This window comes from Poecile atricapillus, chromosome 12, assembly GCF_030490865.1.
Source record: "Poecile atricapillus isolate bPoeAtr1 chromosome 12, bPoeAtr1.hap1, whole genome shotgun sequence".
Lineage (NCBI taxonomy): Eukaryota > Metazoa > Chordata > Aves > Passeriformes > Paridae > Poecile > Poecile atricapillus.
This window is the reverse complement of record NC_081260.1, coordinates 20242431-20261986: the sequence shown is the minus strand read 5'-3', so window position 1 is coordinate 20261986 and position 19556 is coordinate 20242431. Positions and strand designations below refer to the sequence as shown.

Sequence of the window (19556 nt, the reverse complement as noted above, 5' to 3'; positions counted from 1 at the left end):
CACACTACTCAGGAGTTCTGCAACACACTGGTAATACATACTGGTACTGATCTGTAAGTAATACTGTGCTATGAATTAAATAAAACCTGCAATCAAAGGAAGGTAAACAGCTGGCAATTCCGCTTACACTCGGATTTTCCACAAGGTTACTAATACTCTCCTTCCCACAAGTTAAGGTCTATTTGCTGCTCCCTTAACATTGGTATCATGCCTGTTAAGAATCTGGAAACATTTAGAAGCTGAAGAGAAGGCTGAGAGTGCGATTTTTGTCTATAATACATGTATTTATTACAACATGGTCACAACAGATTTACTAAACTGCATAAAAGCACTGAATTTTTTTTTTTTTAAATGGAAGCTTTTTTCACTTTTGAATAATTAAGCCTCAGCTTCACAGCTAACAGAGAGAACTAAGGTGCACACACACAGAGTTTAAAATGTTCTGACACAATGTATATGACGATTTGTCAGTATCTTTTGAAGTCTCCTAGAATGCTGCGTATTAAAGACAGCATTTTCACTCTTCACTAGAGGATTCAAGACCTGGATCTGGGTCAAACTATAAATATAAATGCTTTTTTGCAGGTGGTTAGGGGAGTGAAGGGGAAATGCTACTTTTAGACCTATTTCCCTAATCCACTTTAGTGGCATACTAGTGCCATCAGTGATCTTTGAATGAAAAAGGTTAGATTTTTTTAACTTTTAGAAACAATATTGTGAAGTGTCCTCTCAGTAACACTCAAATTTAAATATTTCAACTGTCACATCTTTAGAGGAAAACAAAGACAAGGACAGCATTTGCTGGTTGAGATTTTATCAAGTGGCAGAAAAATAAAAAGTTCGTAGGGCACGCATCCCCTGAACAGGAAACACTCATGATGATTCTGTATTTTATCTGAAATACAATCCAGTACCCTGAAACAAATAACATGTTTTTCCTTTATTATCAAGGTAACAGCAGCAAGTTATCAGGAGTACTTATGAAACATTACTGGCATATTCTAACAAGGGCATTGCACAGTTGTTGAGTTGCTGTTACTGAGACTCTATAAGGATAATGAACTGTAACCGAACTGAGGCTACAAACCTCATGAAGTATACCACAGAACCTATCCCTCCCACAAGATAGGATTTCCTGGATATAACAATGACCATCTGTGAGATAAACCAACTGTATGAGCTACAGCTTTTTCTTTTTTACCATTTAAAAGTTGGTTCTTGAAAGTATACTTTTAAACTAACAGCAAAATAGGTTCTTATATTTAGACTCAAAGAATTAAATAAAGGAGTACATATACTTCTTTACATAAATGTTTCTCTTGGAAACAATAGCTGTCCTTACCCTTTAATCTGAACTAGATTTTATCATATTCTGCACATACTGTAAGTTACTTCCATTTTTTATTAACAATTATTTAGTAGAGAAATTTTGTTTTCCAGAAAGCCGGATTAGCATGTCAGCCACTACCCACCACTTTCTCCATAAGTTTTCAGAGAAACAGGAAAAGCCTTTCTTTCACATAAAATCCAAAGACAGCTGCTTTTGAATCTTCTTTAAAAATAATTTTAATAGTGTAGGCTTCAGAGTCATGAAACACAGCTGTTCTACAGTCTTAAACTATTCTGGAGGCGCCTGAAGTCTGCAACCTAATCCCAGGACTTCTGCAAAGATCAGCTCCTAATCAAAGATTATACTCAGTCTAATTGCTCATCCTATACATTTAGCAAGACTGATTAAATGTCCATACTAACATTATTACAACTCTTTATTTTTATGGTCTGCTTGTATAAAAATTCATATTCAGCACTTTCTGGCACATGACTTGAAGTGCAGGTGTAAACATGCTTTTCTTTAGCTGTACCCTAATTGGCTCTGGTTTTGCAGATAAGTAGTGTCTTGCTGCCATTCCTAACCTAGTTGATTTACAAAGCCTTCTTAAGCCTCCTCCTCCAAATTTAAACAGATGTCAAAAACACCACTTAGCCATGAAGAACATCCATACAAACACAACAATCAGGAAACTTCCTTGCAGCCTTTACACTGCTGTAAATAGTTACCTTACATACTGGTACAGGCACCACTCATGTCTGCCATCAACACAGATAAACCAGCATTATTCCAGTGGTATCTTCTAGAAGTTATCCCCCTGCAATTAAGAGAAGATACAACAAATTGAGAAAAATACAGTTTACAGCATAAATTGACATACAGTAATTGCCCCCATTTCAAAACAATGGCACAAGTTTGGTTTGCAGAATATTCTGTTGCAAGTTTTTACTATTTCTTTAAATGGTGGAGGACTCACTGGCTTGGAATGGACTGGAATGGCTTACAGAGAGGTTGCATGGCTTATGGATTCTCATTCCTTTTCAATGGTGCACTGCCATGTTAAATCCATAAGTTGAACGACAAAATTTACTGAGGACTAAACAGTAGTACAAAGGTTTTGGGTTTGTGATTTGGTTTTGTTTTTTTTTTAGTTGGAGGTCTTCATGTTTACTATATTCAAGAGTATCTTTTGAACTTCACGGCTTTACCAGAGTTGTAACAACTTGCCACAGGCTCTGCCACATGTACTGGGTATCCCTGCAACGCAGCATCAAACTAAACAGAGTTAGGCATCCAACTAAATGTCAAGTTTGCATTTCTTGCTTCCAACTCCCAATAGTTGAGCTGATATTTGTCAATCTAAACCAATTCCTGATTTCACAAAGTTTTAATTTTGTTAATATGCTGTATATGCAGCCTCTTCACAGAGATACTGGTCACGAAATACCCCCTCCCCACCCTACATGGCAATATTCTGTCTACAGTGAGCTGCATTACAACTTTAGTTCCAAAACTGGTGCCATAAATGCTTTTATCCAAGAATTGTTGAATTTGGAGAATTTCTAATGTATTGGGGAATTTATTTTCCTTTTTTTTTTCTTTAATCTAGGCAGCACTTCCATTGCCATGACATGCAGCTTGTCTTACTGTACTAGAAGGTAACTTGTTTCAATTTTGACTTAGACTGAAAAACTAGTTTGCTTTGCTTACCATCTTTGCTGTTTCACAGGCATTTGATGCTCTTAATCAGCTGTGGAATGCTGAAAGATTCACTTATTTTAGGAAGCCATAACCCTTTGAGAAGTTGGAGAGAAAGACTTCTTTGCTTATCTTACTTTCTCCTTTGGAATCAAAGATGTTCCTTTAAAAGTGAAACACTACAGAGTTGCAAAAATTTGAAACAGTATGAGTAAGCATCCTTTTGCAGCTTCTTTGATGGAATTGGTCAATGATTTGTGGTTTGCTGTTTAACAGTATTTTGTAGCTGACTTACATTAACATGATTTTTTTGGAGGGGAGATCTTTTGAAACTCCCCATGAAACAGTAGGAAGGCAGAATATAGTATTATCCACTTGCTTTTTTCGCTTAAGTGAATTAAATCCTCTATTTTTGTTTACACAAGGATCTGAAGGCATTTTGTACTGGGAATACTGTGACTTCAAACTCTAGGCACAACTGAGCTTTATGTGGAATCATCCCCACCACCCTCCAAATCACAAGCAATACTTTCAGAATGAGATGCTGAACATGTAGAACAATCCATCTCCATGTTAGATGGTTGGATGTTGTGCAGAAGATCTTAAGAACAGCTTGTTCCATTCATGACGAAAATCAGATGGAAGTGTGGCATTTCAGGGAAACTTTACTTTGAAAATTACAACACTAGTACACAGCTCAAGCTCATACATTTAACATCTGCTTTCTGAAAGAAATGTTAACAATTTTGAAATGATATTAAACATTGTTTTAACTTTTCCTCACAAAAGCATAAAAGTCATGGAGGGGAAAACTTAACAGGCAACAATAAAAAAAGGTTAAAAACAACTTTTCCTTTTAGTAGTCCTCTGGTAGTAAAGATAGAACAGCTTCCACATTTGAGAAATAATCTGTCTTGGTCCAAAAGTTTGAGAGTGTTTTTAGTATCTGCTTCTGCCTCCACCTCTATCGGATCTGCTTCCACCACGGCCACCACCTCTGGGTGCCCCGCGGCTTGAACTACTGTAAGAATCCCGAGGAGGTGGATAGCCCCTTTCCATGGATGGGGGAAGACCCCTGTCTTGTCTTCCAACACGATCACGGCCACTTGAGTAGACATCACTTCTGCTGCTTGAGTAACTTTCTCGGCTTCCATATCCATCCCGTGTGCTGCCGTAATCATCATAGCGACTGCTTCCACCATATGATGGCGGGGGCCCTCGAGCAGGTGGAGCACTACGTGAGTTACCTGCAGGGTCAATGGTCAGGTAATACGGCAACACCATAAGTTATATAGAACAATTTCAAATCTGAATTTACAGAATTGCTGTATTAAAATTTTACTGCTACTCTTTTATATGTATTGAGATGGTCTTAATATAATCTGTCACACTAACGGTACTTTAAGTGGGAATTGCATATTAGGCAGTGAGTGGATTTAAAGACTCTGAAGGAATGAAGACGGTGTTTGTTTATTCAGGCAGGCTCTTTAACTGGGTATTCCAAAATAGCTTGTTACTTTACAGAAGAAACTCAGCCATATTTTCCAGAGACGGCTGTCATCCTGAACTGTAGACTTTGCTTCTTTAGCTTATAGCCTATTTAATAAGATGATCAAATGATAACCAACAACTGCACTTTCACTGTAGGGGAAAAAAAGTGTGCCACTTCCCCCTAAAACACAAGCAACCTAGTCCAAGTCATATTTCGTGACACCTGTACATTTTTATGATCCTCAAAATGGATCCTTACCATAACTCTCATATGAATCTCGGTAGGAACCTCCACTTGGATGATCCGAGTAGTCTCTGTCACGTCCACCACCGTATCCATCACGATCACTATAGGAGGAAAGACTACTAAGACTTAGTACAAATCACTAACATCACAGAAAGAATAAAGTGTGAGGGAGAAAACTCCAACAGTAGGTACCTATAGCCCCTGGAGGGGTATTCATCACGTGAACTGGAATGACCATAATCACGATATGCATAGTCTCGGGGAGGTGGTGCGTAGTCCCGGGTATCCCTGGAACTGGGATAATCTCTGCTTGAATAACTACAAAGAACAAAAACTGAGATGTCAGCCATACATCTTGCCAAAGAAGGTCTGGAATCAAGATCCTTCTCCAAACAAAAAACACTTCACTAATATAAAACAGTGTAAGAATTTACCCGTCTTTAGTGCTATAGCCATCGTCTCTTGGAGACATGTAGACATCTCTCCGTGATGGCATTGGCTCTCTGCGTGGAGGACCACCGTAACCATCTCTTCCACGTGACACAGGAGCTTCAGAGAAACAGTCCATTTAATTAACATTTAGCCATGCAGAACACTCAAGGCAAGTGCTAGTAAATAAAACTATTTAAAACAATTAATAGTGTCTCTGGAGCCTACATTTAGAACACTTTACATTTCTGCTTGTACAGTTTTAAAGCGGCACTAGAAGAAACATACTCAAATTGCTCCAAGCTGTTCCCAACAGATGCAAAATTATATCGGTATGAAAAGAACCAAAGATTAAAAAAAATAATACACTATCCCACAGATGACTGAAGTTCAAGTCAATTATTTGCACCAGTTCCTAAGGGAAGACTAAGGTGCTACAGCTGACCAAGCAACTAATTTAGCCAGGAAGTCCTCACCTCTTCCTCCCATACTACTGCTACGCACTGGTCCTGAAGGTGCAGATCTTTTAGGCGGAGGGCCTCCACTTCGTGGAGGCGGACCTCTCTTCATGGGAAGTGGCCCTCGAGAAGACCCTAGAAGGATAAGCCATGAACCAATTATTATTTCTGTGATACTCACCTGCATTATCCTAAAGCCTGAACTATGACGACCTAAAGGTGCCATTATTTCCACTACATGATCAACAGTAAACCTCTTAAACTAGACCTCAAAGCCTTCTCTCGTCTTCTAGCCTCTATTAAATGCTACTGGCAGAATTGAGAGCCAAACCTTCCACAACCTAAATTCCTGTCAAGAACTGTCTTTTAGAACTTATCCAAAAGCTACAGGGTGTGACACAAGGGAAAAAGACAGCTGATATCTGTAATCAGTCACAGCTTAAATGCTTAACAAGTTACTGTTCTCAGAAGACAAGAGCCACCTGGGAGGATGTACTAGAGAAGAGCCTACAGAGAGGGAACAGAGGTACTACTGAGTCTGCAGAACCTACTACACAGACTCTTCAAGACAGATGTTTCACTATTTCCAGGGTGGGGGGGTTTCTGCATTACAGCTTTTACTGTTATATCTCAGGTGCTGCTTTCTAGTTCTTTTGAGTTTTGATACTGAAAGTCTGAATAAATAGCCGTATCTTAATGAATGTCCAGTATCAAGTAATGTACTATCCTTACACTTTAGAAAGCTTCAACTCAACAAACAAGGTTTAGCTGCCCTAACTCTCACTCTGATCTAGAAGGATCAGACCTACAATTTTCTCAGTTTAGACCTCTTGCTAGTAAAGAATGAAAGGCAGTTCCCTTTCCCCTGGTGGTAGAGAATCACTTTTTCAACTTGAATACCAGAAAGCTTCCTTTCTCACGTGCATGGCAGGAGTTCTGCTTTTCTTTCATAGGCAAAAGTCAAGTGGAGTGTTAGCTGTAGAAAGGAATCTTCACATTTGAAAGGCTTTTCTTAAGGTGTACTTGCCTAATCAAAAAATTTGACTAAACTGCTGAGATTGTATTTCACCATTTTAATAAAGAACAAGGAGTGCACTATTCAGGTGTTTGACTTTTTTTTTTCCAGTAGGATTATTGTCATCTTCCAATGAGATTGTCTTGTGTTGTCGAAGTGTATAATGAGAGAGGTCAATACATACCCAAGTGACTCCCTCTTGAAGGTGGTCCTCTCGCGCCACTTCCGCCTCTTGCGCCTCTAAGGCCCCTGGGAGGACCTCTGCTTCGGGGAGGGGGTGGCGGCCCACGCCTACCACCACTTTCAAAGGATGGCTTGGTTGCTTGTTCCACTTTAATTGCCTTCCCATCTAATGACTAAAGAAGAAGCTGCTTTACTTACTGCTCAGTCATGTTTGTATTTCTTAAATCAAGCCCCTCTGGCTTCACTATTATAGGGCTTCCATTTTATAAGTTAGAGCAACTCTAGAACTGATTTCAGTCTTCAGTATTAGTCCCCAAGTATTCAGCAGCATGTTGGGCCTAATTTCAATTTCTACAGTACTTCATTCTTGTGGTATTGATGGCAAAAAAACCACAGAGCAGCATCAGAAAGGACTTTCAGTGAAAACACAAGTGTCCAATGATTATGGCAGCCCCACGTCATTTATTCTGTAAATGATACATGATATATGATCTACAATTTACTTTCAATTGCCACGTACTTTTGTACCAAATTAGGAGTGCACCTGTAGTTACAAGATTAAGCTGAAGGTAACTTAGCTTCAGTCGGGATTTCTGGCAATGGGGAGGCCGTTTAGCACATTTTCTCGACGTCCTGATAAAACGGTGATCACTGAAGTATTTAGATGTTATTTCAGCATCTACACAGCAGACTGAGTATAACAATTCACCCCTTTTTTCTAGTGTTTCAAGCTGGATTTTCAATCAAGGTGATTGTCACAATTTACTCTATTACTTGCTTTTCCACAGGGGAGGTGCTTTGTGGTTGGGGCATTTTTGTTTGCGGATTCTGTTGTGTGGTTTTGTTTGTTGGTTTGGTTTTTTTTTTTTTGTGGTATGAAAAAAGTAGAAGCTTTTTTGGAATATAGACCTGAAATACCAGAACTCTGCAGCCAACTAATATACCTCAAACATGAGCAGGTAGTAACATGCTGAGTAACTCAACCTAGTTAATCAAATTTCTGTATGATCTTTCGACATCATATGTTTGGATACTATAGCAGAACCAAGATCACAAGCTCTGCTAAAATTTGGTTACTGCACACCTATCCTGGCAAACACAGTTTATTTGCCTTTTCTAGCAGTTAAATATTTAACTCTGCCATGACAACTTATTAATTATCACGCAGAAAGTGTTTTTCATTGCACTTGTTTGCTGCAATAAATTAACACAAACATGACTGCTAGACTGCTAGTAATGTCTTAATCTGCACTGCAAATAATATTTTATTGAAGTAATGAATATTTTCTGTTCTCTATCAAAATCTAGCACTCTGAAAATTTGCTGTAGTAGTGCATGTATTTTGCCACCTCATAGAGTTGTAGTGATTGTTTGAAAACCTGTGTGTACATACACAGGTCCAACTTGATCCATTGTGAGGGAAAAGAGTAAGAAATACCAGCAAAATCAAATTTGTCTTAGCTTTGACTTCATGAAATATTTTACATATGGAAGGCTTCTCAAAATAACCTTTTGGCATGACAAACTGAAACATCCCAGGAGTGAGCATTAGTCACTCTAATGACTAGAACCTCTCAGTTTGCATCATATTGATTTGCCATCATAATTAATCTGCTTCATCCTTCTCAAGCAGAAACAGTGGGCTTAAAACCTTAAGTTTTGCTACGGCCACTACTGTCCTCAATTTCATGGCAGATTCTTGACAGCTTGTTTTAAGTTTAGAAAGCAAACACTGTCCCCTTCTGCTAGCATGGGTTCTGAAAACCTGGATGCTAGGTTTAAGTTATCTCATTTCTGTTACGTAAGGAGGTACAGTTTTCCTTGTAATTACTCCTCCTATTTTCTTCTGCCTTGTAATTACACATCTTACCTTGGCAAAAGATAGTTTCTTTGGAGACTGCTTTACACAAGCAGTTTTAAAAAGCTATTCCATAGGTGCAGAAACACCTTTCACTATGTACAAGATCATTTTTTTTTTGCTAACCAGAAGGTATTGATCAAAGTTAGTCCTATTTCAAAGCAGAGGGGACATTTTATGGTTTCTTAGCTCAAAGAAAGGTCTTATCTCACCAAACAAAGAAGTCACACAACCCACTTCAGAATAAGGACATTTTTTCAATGAGCTCAAAGCACAAGCTGTCAACATGAACACTCATTAGTTTGTTTTTATAATCTTGAATCAGAGTGTTATAGAAGCATTTTTAATGGTATGGGCACCAGAAAGTGAAGTTACCCTGGCGCTAAAAACCAGGAATAATTTAAGCTACAGGTCATCTAAGACAGTAATAGTTTGGCAAAGTCTCCTATGTGTGGAATGAGTAAACTATACAGATTTGTAAAGTGAGCCAGGAACTTAAACCAAACACAATTAGAGAACTATCCTGCTAGCTGTTCCACATTTCAACAGAAAATATTAATAAAATTTGCATCATTTTGGGAGCGGGGCAAGAAATCAAAGGAACTGCCACAATAACTTGCATGAAGCTGGTCCTAACACCACACAGGGCTTTGCTCTTCAATGGATCACTTCACTGTTTATGCTGCAATGACTCCATTTCTCCACATTCCTTGATGGCACACTGCATTTCCTTTTGCCATATATATCCAAGAAATGAAGATCCATTTCTTAAGAGGCCAAGCTTCTGTACATTGTATCAGTTCTTCACCAAAGAACAGGAAGCACATTTTGTCAATTAAGAGTAAGACAACCTTCTGTAGTGCTGAGTGCAGTTTACATTGTAGGGATTGTAGCATCTGCTTCCATTCTCTTAACACAGACCAGCTGGCTTGGCAGGTCTACACTGGAATTAAATCTTTGGTTTGTCCTGATCTTTTGCCGAAGGTCATCATATTCTCTCTTTAATTATCCACTTCATCTTAAGGACACAGAATCAGAAGATCATGAGAACAGTCCACTGCACCAAACAACCAGTACAGACCTGGGAGCAGCCACATTTATGTCCAGGTAAGCATGTGCATTTTGTGGCATCAGGATGTAGACTTGACTGTCATGAATTAAGATTCTTCTTAAGGAAGGCTGCTAAGCTGCTACAAAGAACTTCTTCTGCACTGCTCAGACACAACAGTATTTATTCAATTAAGTAGAAAAAGTAATTGAAGTGTGAAATCTCCATCCCAGCTCTAAAATAATTATTTCCTGCTCTCTTTCTGCAGGACAAACTAATCTTCAACAACCAAGCTTGTACTAGTCTATGTTTGTTCCAATATAGTGAAATAAAGCTGTTCACGTATTACCCCTCACCCAAATTGGCACAAAATTCTGGATACATTTTCATAAACATCTGCAAAATAAAAAATCAAATGCCAACTCATTCTTGCAGGATCTGCTGGAATCAGCCTCTTCCACTGGCTACAACTTGAAATTCCTTTGGGATGACAGAATGAGCAACAGACAGGCAATGGAGAACTCTTCCCCCGTCAGACATATCACCTAACTCCCTACAGACTGCTTGAATTGGTCTGCACAGTGCTTCTGCTGCTGTTTCTCAAGTGCATTAAAATCTTGAGAATATGACAATCCATCTTTTCCAAACGGACAAAGAAACCTTCAAGTTGTGATTTATGACAATTACCTCTTCTCACACCAGGCCTTGAACACTGCTCTTCCTCAGACCTTGAAGGCAGAGTCTTTTTGGAATACCAAGCAGTACCTGTTGTCCAGGCTTTCTGAAGATGAGAATGAGAGCCCAACTCGTGAAAATCTTTCATATCCATGGTCAAAGCAAACTGGACGAGAGGACATTCTAGGTCAAATCCCATTTGAGGATGTTCTTTTCATACACTACTTGCTGTTCTAATTTCAAAGCAGATGAAGGTACTTCTGGATTTATAGTGAAGACAAACCCATGAGAAAGATGATCCACAAGGCCATCCTTCTAGCATTTCTTGACAGGAATGCAGATTGTGCATTCCAGAACAAGCAGACATAACCTCAGCCACAAACATTGTCTCATTTAGCTACTTTACCAAGAAGTCTCCCAAATGTTTCCAATGTGACCAAACACGTGCCACAACATTCAAGATGTAGAACAGTTGGTGATTATTTTCAGAGGGATTCTGATTTGCAAGCTGCACTCCACAAACAGGTACATTAGTGACTGAGTTTCCCTTCAGTCTGACAATTACCTACTGGTCCTTGAAATTACCTTATGTGAGAGTTCAATGACTGTTTCAGAGAAAATAAAGTATTTAAGCACAGCAGTAAACAAGTCTTCAGAACTGTGGCAAACTAGACAGTGGAGAAATAAAATTTGATAAAAGAAGCACCTTGATAGATGTTTAGGCTGGTATAGAAAGAACATCATCTGAATTTGCCACTCTCTGCCTTGACAAAACTACTAGCTTGTTTAAAAAGGAAGGAAGTCTTCAAAGAAAGTAACCCTAATTGTGGTAAGGTTGTCATGAAGCACTCAGGAACATCAGTACGAGTAGAAAAGACACTGTCCTTCTATAACATATAGCCTGCTATAATACAAATACAAGAGGTTTTACTATTTGTGCAAATGAGCACTACACCAAGGTAATTTTCTTATTCCTAAAGTTGCTTTATTTACTGACTGCAATAACTGACATTTTTCTTTCACTTCACTTCTTATACTAACAAAACAAATATATCAAAGTCTCAAATGTCAATTAACCACAATCACTCAATGTTTCTTCACTTTACTTGAATGGCATCTGAAGAGGCACTGCTTACAAGGCCAGTGCAGTATGACCTCAACACAACCATTCAGATAATGCATGGAAAACCAAAGTCTGCAATTCAAGTGACCCGAGATGCTTTCACTCCCTGAAGAGACAACACCCCTTTGAAGAAACACAGCTGTTGACCAAAGAATTGCCGACTTATATCTACCTTTCCAAACACGTGCCACAAGAGACACAGATTACAGCAGCCTACAATTCTTTGACAAACTACTCTGATATTATCTTGGAACTTGTGCTGCAAATTCCTGTATTTTTATTTTTAAAAACATTCCACTTCTTATTTCTCTTAAAGCTAGACCATTGCACTTCAGGGTATAAACAAAAAGATTCAGTTGACAGCTAACTGAAAATCCATTGCACATTGACAGGAAAGATGCCCCTCACACACACCAAGCAGATCAATGATGCAAGTCACAAATGTAGGAGATTATCCACAGAATACCAGATAGCTCATCAATGCTCCAGCACTCAAGGGAAGTCACAGTCAACCCATGTTAAGGGAACCGTTAATAATTTTCAGGCAAGTCACTTCCCTGAGGTATAATTTACAAAGTACTGCATTCAAATATTATCAAAAAGAAAAATCCAACCCAAAAATCATTATTGAAACATGCAAGAATGAAGAGCTGATTGCTGAAAAGCCCCCCTTCACTCATTAAGGAATAAGAAAAGAGTGTAGCTGACTACCAGCCAGACTTCATTTTCTACTGCCAGATCTAAGAACAGAAGAAACAGACTTCAGCTTAATGGAGACAGACATTTTGTCAAATTTAAAGTTACAACTTGTCTCCACAATCTTCTAATCTAGTCTCTTTCAATTGTTTATTACCAGTTGATTTACCCCAAAGATTAATTGTCCTGGTCAGTAGCAAATGCAACATATAATTGATCTTAACTCCTACCTTTCCATTCATATCTCTGGCAGCATCTTTTGCATCTGCTGGACTCTCAAATGTGACGAACGCAAATCCTCTGGACTTGTTTGTTTCCCGATCTTTCATCAAAAGGACTGCAGAAACAAAGTCACATCAGCCTTCCCTGTAATTCCCTGTAAAGAACACTTAACCTTTATTTAACCTTTTAAGCTCAGAACTTCTTAGAGGACATGTAAGCGCCATCATTTCAGATGATCAACGCCAAAAAAAAGTCATCACAGCTATGTTGTTGTTTGTTTTTGCTATTATCATCTAAGAAAAGTTCTCTTTACCTTCCACAATGCGTCCATATTTGCCGAATACAGCCTCAAGGGCTTTCTCATTAGTCTCTGTGTTCAGGCCCCCAATGAACAGCTTCCCAGGACGATCTGCTTCAACCATTTTGATTCTGTAAATGACCTACTAAAAAGAATGAGGCCATTATTAACAAAATATCAGACTGCAATAGAAACTTCATGGTATATAAATGACTTCTATTCTCAAAAGTGCATGCAAATTTTCTTCAGACAGATGCTAAGTAAGAAATATGAGGTATAAAAAACATTAATTACAACTTTTTATAATAGAAGCAAGTGGAAGTAGAATTACTAGTTACTTCTTCATGTTATATAGCTTACTTAGAAGATACTAAATAGAACTTTGAATAGTGGAACAAAGCACTGTCAAAATGAAGCAATATTGGTGAATGTGAAAACTCTTCCAGATCTTTTTGCCCTGGATGGCAATCCTAGCACATCTTTACATTAAATCCTGGACCTTTCAATTCATTTACTTAGTATGTCGAAGTACTTCTAAATGAAGCCCATTCTTTGTACTATGTGAAGTACACGGAGCCTACGTTAAAGTCCTGGCCTACACAACATATGAGACTGAGCAGACACCAGACCACCGCTGCACTTCTACACAGCAATGCCATAGCTACAGCCGCGGGGGCGGGAGGGCTTAAAAAGAAAAAAAAGCCCAAAAGCCGAAGACAAAGCCAAACCTCTTCGTGCCTGGCAGGCCGCCCGGCGCCTGTGGACAAGCGCTGCCCGCGTGTCTCCAGCACGATGGCGGGAAGGCCCGCGCCAGCTCCGGCACACACGGGAGCGCAGACAGAGCACCCTGGAGGAAGCCGCGGTGGGGCTGAGCCGGGCCGCACGGGGCCCCGGTTCAGCCGCGCTCCGGGCACGGGGAGCAGGGGGGCGTCAGACCCTCCCCGGGCTCAGGCACCGCAACAAAATGGCGGCCACTTCTGGCAGCGGCTCCGCTCCGTCCCCGCGCCCGGCGGCCTCCGCGGCGCTCACCCACCGCGCCACTCAGCCTCGTCCGGGCACATCGGCGCGGCGCTCCCGCCGTGCCCCCTTCGCCCTCCCCCGGGATGCGGAGAAACCTCCACACCTAAAATGGCGGACACCGCGCCTCACGCCTCTGGGACCCTCCTTGTCCCACCGCAACCGCGCGGGTCCCGCAGCCCCAACCGGAGCCGGGCAGGGAGGAACTGCGGGGCGGGCCCGGCTCCGCCGCGCCTCCACTCCGCCGCGAGCGGCGCACCACGCGGCCCCCACGCCGCGGACCTTTCGCCGTGGGTCCCCGCAGCGCCCCGCGGTGCCGCCCGCAGAGCCCTAGCCCGCAGCCGCGCTTACCTCCACCCGCACCGATCTGCAACTGCGTAATGGGGGCGAACAAAGGCGCTGCGGGCCTTTATAGCTTTACGTCATCCGCCGGACGGAGCCCCGGATGCGGCGGCGGCGGCAGCGCCGAGTCCTGTAGGGGGCGTCCGCGGCCCGCCGCAGCTCCGGGGCCGCCGCGGAGCTCCCGCAGCGGTCGGGACAGCGGGGCCCGCTAGGGACGGGGGACACCGGGGCTGGAGAGTCCTGTCCTGCCAGGAGCGGGGATCGGGCCGGGGACCGCGAGCAGCGGGCAAAGAGCGGGAGGGAGCCGTGGGAAAGGCAGGGTAGAGCTTTGTTTGCCGGCTGCTCCTGGTCCCCAGGGACTGAGGCTCCATGTGCTTGTGCTGTGTCTAGTTCTGGGCTCCTCAGTACGATAAAGGAGCCACTGGAGATAGTAATCATCACAAAGATGATTAGATGTCTGGAGCATCTTTCTTATGAGGAGAGCTATGGAAGCTGGGGCTGTTCAGTCTAGAGAAGAGAAGAATGAGAGGGGATCTCAGTAATGCATATAAATACCCCAAAGCCAGGTGCCAAGGGGGTGGTGCCAGTCTTTTCAGTGGTGCCCTGTGACAGGATGAGGAACAATGGTCATAAACTAAAATACAAGAAATTCCACCTCAACATGAGAAAGAACTTCGCATTGAGGGTAGCAGAACCCTGTAACAGCTGCCCAGTGAAGCCATGGAGTGTCCCTCACTGGAGACATTTTGTCTCACCTCCTCCAGGTGAACCTGTCTTGATAGGGGGATTGGATTGGATGATTTCCCAGAGGTCCTTTCCAATGCTAACTGATTTTGTGAAGCAGCAGATCTATCACTTCTTTGGAAGGAAAATCACAGTAGTATCAGCTTAACTTTGGAGTTTGTGCAGGAACTTAACCCTTTAGTTAGCTAAAACAGACTTAAAGGCAATTTTAGTTAGTGTGATCAATACATGTGCATGGCAGCACCCCTTCCTTGGAGAATAATAGTGACCCAAAACAAGTGTGGTTTAAAATTAAATGTATTGTTGATGGCACAAAGTTTTGCCTTTTTTGGTCAACTAACTTATTTGTTAATTACTTGTACTTGAAGTTCAACTGTGATTTTCTTTGGCTGGCTAAACCTGATAGTGGAAAAATTAAGAGAAAATCTGCTCATGCAAAAAATTAGCTAAATTTGCATTATTTGAACCTGTAGATTATCTAAATTAATATTAATCCGTCATCAAGGCCTGTTTTCTTAGTGCCACCCAGTCTAATCACCATACAGTCTTTTAAGTTCTCCCTTGCAGTTCTCCAGATCTTCATTTCTGGGTGGTGCCACAGGGTTTATGGACTCTCAGAGCGCTGCCCAGTGCTGTTACAGTTGCACAGCTGCATAATTGCTACATTCTGATAAGAGAACATCAGACTCTATCCTTATCTTCAGTTTTTCAGTCTGTCAGATACTGATATTCAGCTGCTGTTCGTGCTATGGAAAGCAGAAGACAACATTGCCTCAGACTAGCTCATAGATGTGTTTAGAACACAAAGGAGGGGAGCTCTCAAACACTACTCTAAACTCTAGTATGTACTTGAAGATGTCACCTTACCAGTGTGGATGCTCAGAGTTTCTGGATGCTGTTGCTGTAAGGGGAAAAGGGAAAGATGACATTTGTAAGGAGGTAGGAGGGTACTGCCTGTGATATCAATGTAGCTGCCGAAGGATGGCATTACTAGATACTCATCCAATTATCATATGAAGAAAAGCTTAAAATTCTAGTTCCAATACAAAATAATTTAAATTTCAGAGGCTCCCTGGGATGGATAGTGAAAACTAAAGCAAATTGTTAGTCCTGTAAGAAATATGCCAAAAATGTCCTCCATCAAGGGGTGCAGGGGGTGGGGGGGTGTCTGTGCTTCTCCGACCCACAGTGTATACATTGACTGCCTCACAACTGGAAAAATAAGCAGATGCAAACAACAGCCTCTTTTTCTGTCTCCTCTGATTAAAAGAATAAAATATTTAATTGATAATTCCAGGCTTCATTTTGGTAATATTTTGTTAACACATACTTTACACATAGTTAGGCAGGATTAGCATGAACATAATGACATTTGAAACAGCATTTTAACAGAAATGCTGTATCAGGGCCAAATTCTTCCATCCATTGTTCTAAAAGGTATCTTCATGAGGCTTCTCATCAAAACTTAGTTGCATCCTCATTGCAAACTGAACAGTATTTTACCGTCCCTCACTCTTATGCAGTGTATGTATGGTCTTGCTCCAAAGACCATAGGATCTTAGACAATTAGAAGATATATAATTCTTTAATTCTTCTAATTCTTTCCTCTCCCCTACTCTTTTTTTTTTTTCCCTGTAATTTTGAATTTTAGAAGAAAAACTATGGAAATCATCAGGGAACAAACTACAGTCTGAATTGAAATTAATTCCTCTTCAGTAAAAAGTTGAAGGCTGAAGAGCTGTGAAATTTTCTTTTGCAGATGACCTTTCAACTTTGAATTTTCTGATAGGAAATTAAGTAGTAATAAGAGGTCCTATATTGGACCCTATGGAATATGAAACAGACTTGGATGGGACAGCTGGGGAAACCGATCAGGAAAACTTTACCAACCTTTACACAGAGGACAGTTGCTCCCTAACTAGCATAGATATACTTGCCCTCGCATTATCACATTTTTGAGAGCAGAAGAAATGCAATTAAGTATGTTACTTACAAACCCACATACATATAAGGTGATCTCTTCCTGCCTTTTCATTGATAACATTAAAATGAGCTGAGTAGATGGGAGGGGTAGACAACATTCCATGAGGGCAATAATTTATGGATTTTTGTGATAGCTTTAAGCTAAAATGTTACTCAAATGAATCCCTGGATGTTTTATCAATGTAGTTGAATTTACACTGCAAACTTTTTCATGCAAAGTGTTTTGGATGTCCCTTGTACCATGCCACATATTTTTATCAAACATATTGGCCTCTTACCAAGTTCATTATGCTTTGGTTTTGTCTTAGGTTGCAATGCAAGATGTAGCCAAAAGTATGTATTCTATCACCATCCGTTAAAAACAGGTGGGGCAGCACACCCATGCCTCGTAAGTCCAGGGGTATCTCTTCTGATAATGGGCCATTGAGTCTCACTGCATAACTGATAAAATTACATCATCCCATTGTGAGATGCTCCATGCAGGGGAAGGAGCCAAACAGTCATACTTAAATATAACCTGAGACGTGGAACAGCACAGGCAGCGTTTCTCCACTGGATTCCCAGAGGAGAGACTGGAACCATCTACACCACCCCTGGACCTTCAGAAGAAAACTACACCCTTCTACAGGGTCACTCAACAGAGTGACCTTCAACAGAACCACATCTGTCACTCCAGGAGGGCTGCAGCCATTATTTAATCAGATTGCTACCAACACCCTGACCAACAGGGTGTCAGGCTGTACCCTGACTCTGTCAGTGGGTTTTGTACTGCTACATTTAATTTTAATTTTCCTATTAAGTTGTAGGGTTTTTTTATTTACACATACTAGTAAAGAACTATTACTCCCATGTCTTTGCCTGAGAGCCTGTTAATTTCAAAATTATAATAATTCAGAGGGAGGAGGTTTACTTTTTCCACTTCAAGGGAAGCTCCCGCAAACACAAGTCTTTTCAAACCAAGACAGGTTTTAAACTGGATAAAGAGTTTAGGAGACCTGAGGGATGAGGACTAATGAATACCTAAATAATCTGATCATAAAAGACTCATTCAGAATTAATAAAAAAAGGAATGTAATCCACTCTTGACATGCAATCAAAAACTAATAACTGAAAAAGCAGTTTAATAGTTTTATAACATAGAGTAATTTTCTAGGCATTGTCAGTTGATAAGTATTCATAGAAATTCAGGGATTTTCCTCTGTAAAAGTCAAACTAGAGTAGATGAGAACAGCACAAAATAATTGTTTCTTTGTAAACCATTTCTAAATGAGAATTCCTTAATGTGCTTCTCCCAAATCACCTATTTGGGATCTCATTGTGGCTCCTTTCAGTTTAGCAATACAAGGTGGATCATAGGTCCCTAAGACATAGCTGGAGCTGCCTGAAATGACAACACTAATTCCCAGGCTCAGCTGAAGAGACATGAGAATTCCTGTGCATCCCTTATTCTTTTTCCTGTGAAGGGCAATTCACTTTGATTTGATTGGATTAATGAATTGGTTAAAATTATTGGACATGGATGTTTTGCAGGGTAACACAAATATAGTGTCATGGTCTGGAAACAAGAGTGGCAACAGCTTGCCAAAATGGGAAAAATAGAAAGATTGAGGTGTTTGCTACCCCGTATTGACAGCAATGCCTTTAGCACAAGGTCTCTGACAGCTGTGAGCACTCATCTTGCCATGGTAGCACAGAGCTGGGCTTGCAGCCATTGCTTGTACTTACCCTGCTCCTCAGACAGGTTTTGCAGCTGTCCCAAAGGACTGCTCCTGCCATTGCCACCTGAACAGGTGACCCTGGAACTTGGCATCACGTTTGTGGCACCATTGTGACTGTGTTGTACCAAGAGGCTGTGTTCTACCTGCAAACATCACAGGCTGCATCAAAAAAACCCCACTAAATAGAATTCTTCCAGATTGCTGTATGAAAATTTAGTTTACCACCCCTAATTTCTGAGCTGGTAATATCTGACTTAGGCCTTTCTCACTCACTCTCTACAACCCCCTGAAAGGAGGGTGTAGCCAGATGAAGAAGGTCTGACCGGTCTCAGGTAGCAAGTGACAGGATGAGAAGATGTAGACTCAAGTCTGCAGGGAGAGGTTGAGGTTGGACATTAGCACAAATTTCTCCACAGAAAGGGTACTTCGACATTGGAATAGGCTGCCCAGGGAGGTGGTGGAATCACTGTCCCTGAGGGCATTTAAGACTGGACGTAACACCTAGTGCCATGGTCTGATTGACATTGTGGTGTTAGGTCCTGTGTTAAACTCGATGATCTCAGAGGTATTTCCCAACGTAATTAGTTCGGTGCTTTTTTGCTGGCGGCTAAAACCTGAAAAGAGATTCTGGTATCATCGAATCCTAGAATGGTTTGAGTTGGAAAGGACTATGAAGATCACTTGATTTCACCACTCCCACCCCGCCCGCCATGGGCAGAGACACCTTCCCCTAGACCAGGATACTCCAAGCCCCTTTCAATCAACATTTCCAGTGACAGGACACCCGCACCTTCTCTATGCAACCTGCGCCAGGGCTCCGCACCTTCCTAGGGAAGAATTTCTCCCCAGTATCCCATCTAGCCCCGACCTCTGGCAGTCGGCAGCCGCTCCCCCTTGGCCTGTGGCGTCCTGTTCCTCAGCCTGCCCTTCCCCAAGATGGTGCCCGGGGCTTCGCCCCCTCACCGCGCAGGCGCTGTGGCC

The 19556-nt window shown here is 41.3% G+C and overlaps 1 protein-coding gene and 1 non-coding gene across 6 annotated transcripts; both read right to left on the bottom strand.

Moving 5' to 3' along the window:
• Positions 1–3675: 3675 nt before the first annotated feature.
• On the bottom strand, positions 3676–14285 carry RBMX (RNA binding motif protein X-linked). 5 transcript variants are annotated; one of them, XM_058847707.1, is made up of 9 exons: positions 14140–14285; positions 12787–12916; positions 12482–12588; positions 6853–7024; positions 5672–5788; positions 5201–5315; positions 4959–5084; positions 4779–4882; positions 3676–4275 (listed from the first exon to the last, which is right to left on the bottom strand). In XM_058847707.1, the coding sequence occupies exons 2-9, from the start codon at positions 12893–12895 to the stop codon at positions 3968–3970; spliced, it is 1158 nt and encodes a 385-aa protein (XP_058703690.1). In that variant the 5' UTR covers positions 12896–12916; positions 14140–14285; the 3' UTR covers positions 3676–3967. The 5 variants fall into 5 exon arrangements, with proteins under 5 accessions (XP_058703690.1, XP_058703691.1, XP_058703689.1 ...); XM_058847708.1 differs by having other exon boundaries at positions 4779–4867; positions 12787–12913; positions 14140–14213; XM_058847706.1 differs by having other exon boundaries at positions 12787–12913; positions 14140–14211.
• On the bottom strand, positions 12662–12736 carry LOC131583817 (small nucleolar RNA SNORD61). The gene has a single exon (XR_009278606.1). It is a non-coding gene; the product is annotated as a small nucleolar RNA SNORD61 (small nucleolar RNA).
• Positions 14286–19556: the final 5271 nt, after the last annotated feature.

Coding starts and splice junctions, on each gene's coding strand:
- RBMX (XM_058847707.1), bottom strand. CDS start 12,895: ATGGTTGAAGCAGATCGTCCTGGGAAGCTGTTCATTGGGGGCCTGAAC. Junction 5,085..5,200: donor GGCTATAGCACTAAAGACGG/GTAAATTCTTAC, acceptor TGTTCTTTGTAG/TTATTCAAGCAGAGATTATC. Junction 4,276..4,778: donor AGATTCATATGAGAGTTATG/GTAAGGATCCAT, acceptor TTGACCCTGCAG/GTAACTCACGTAGTGCTCCA.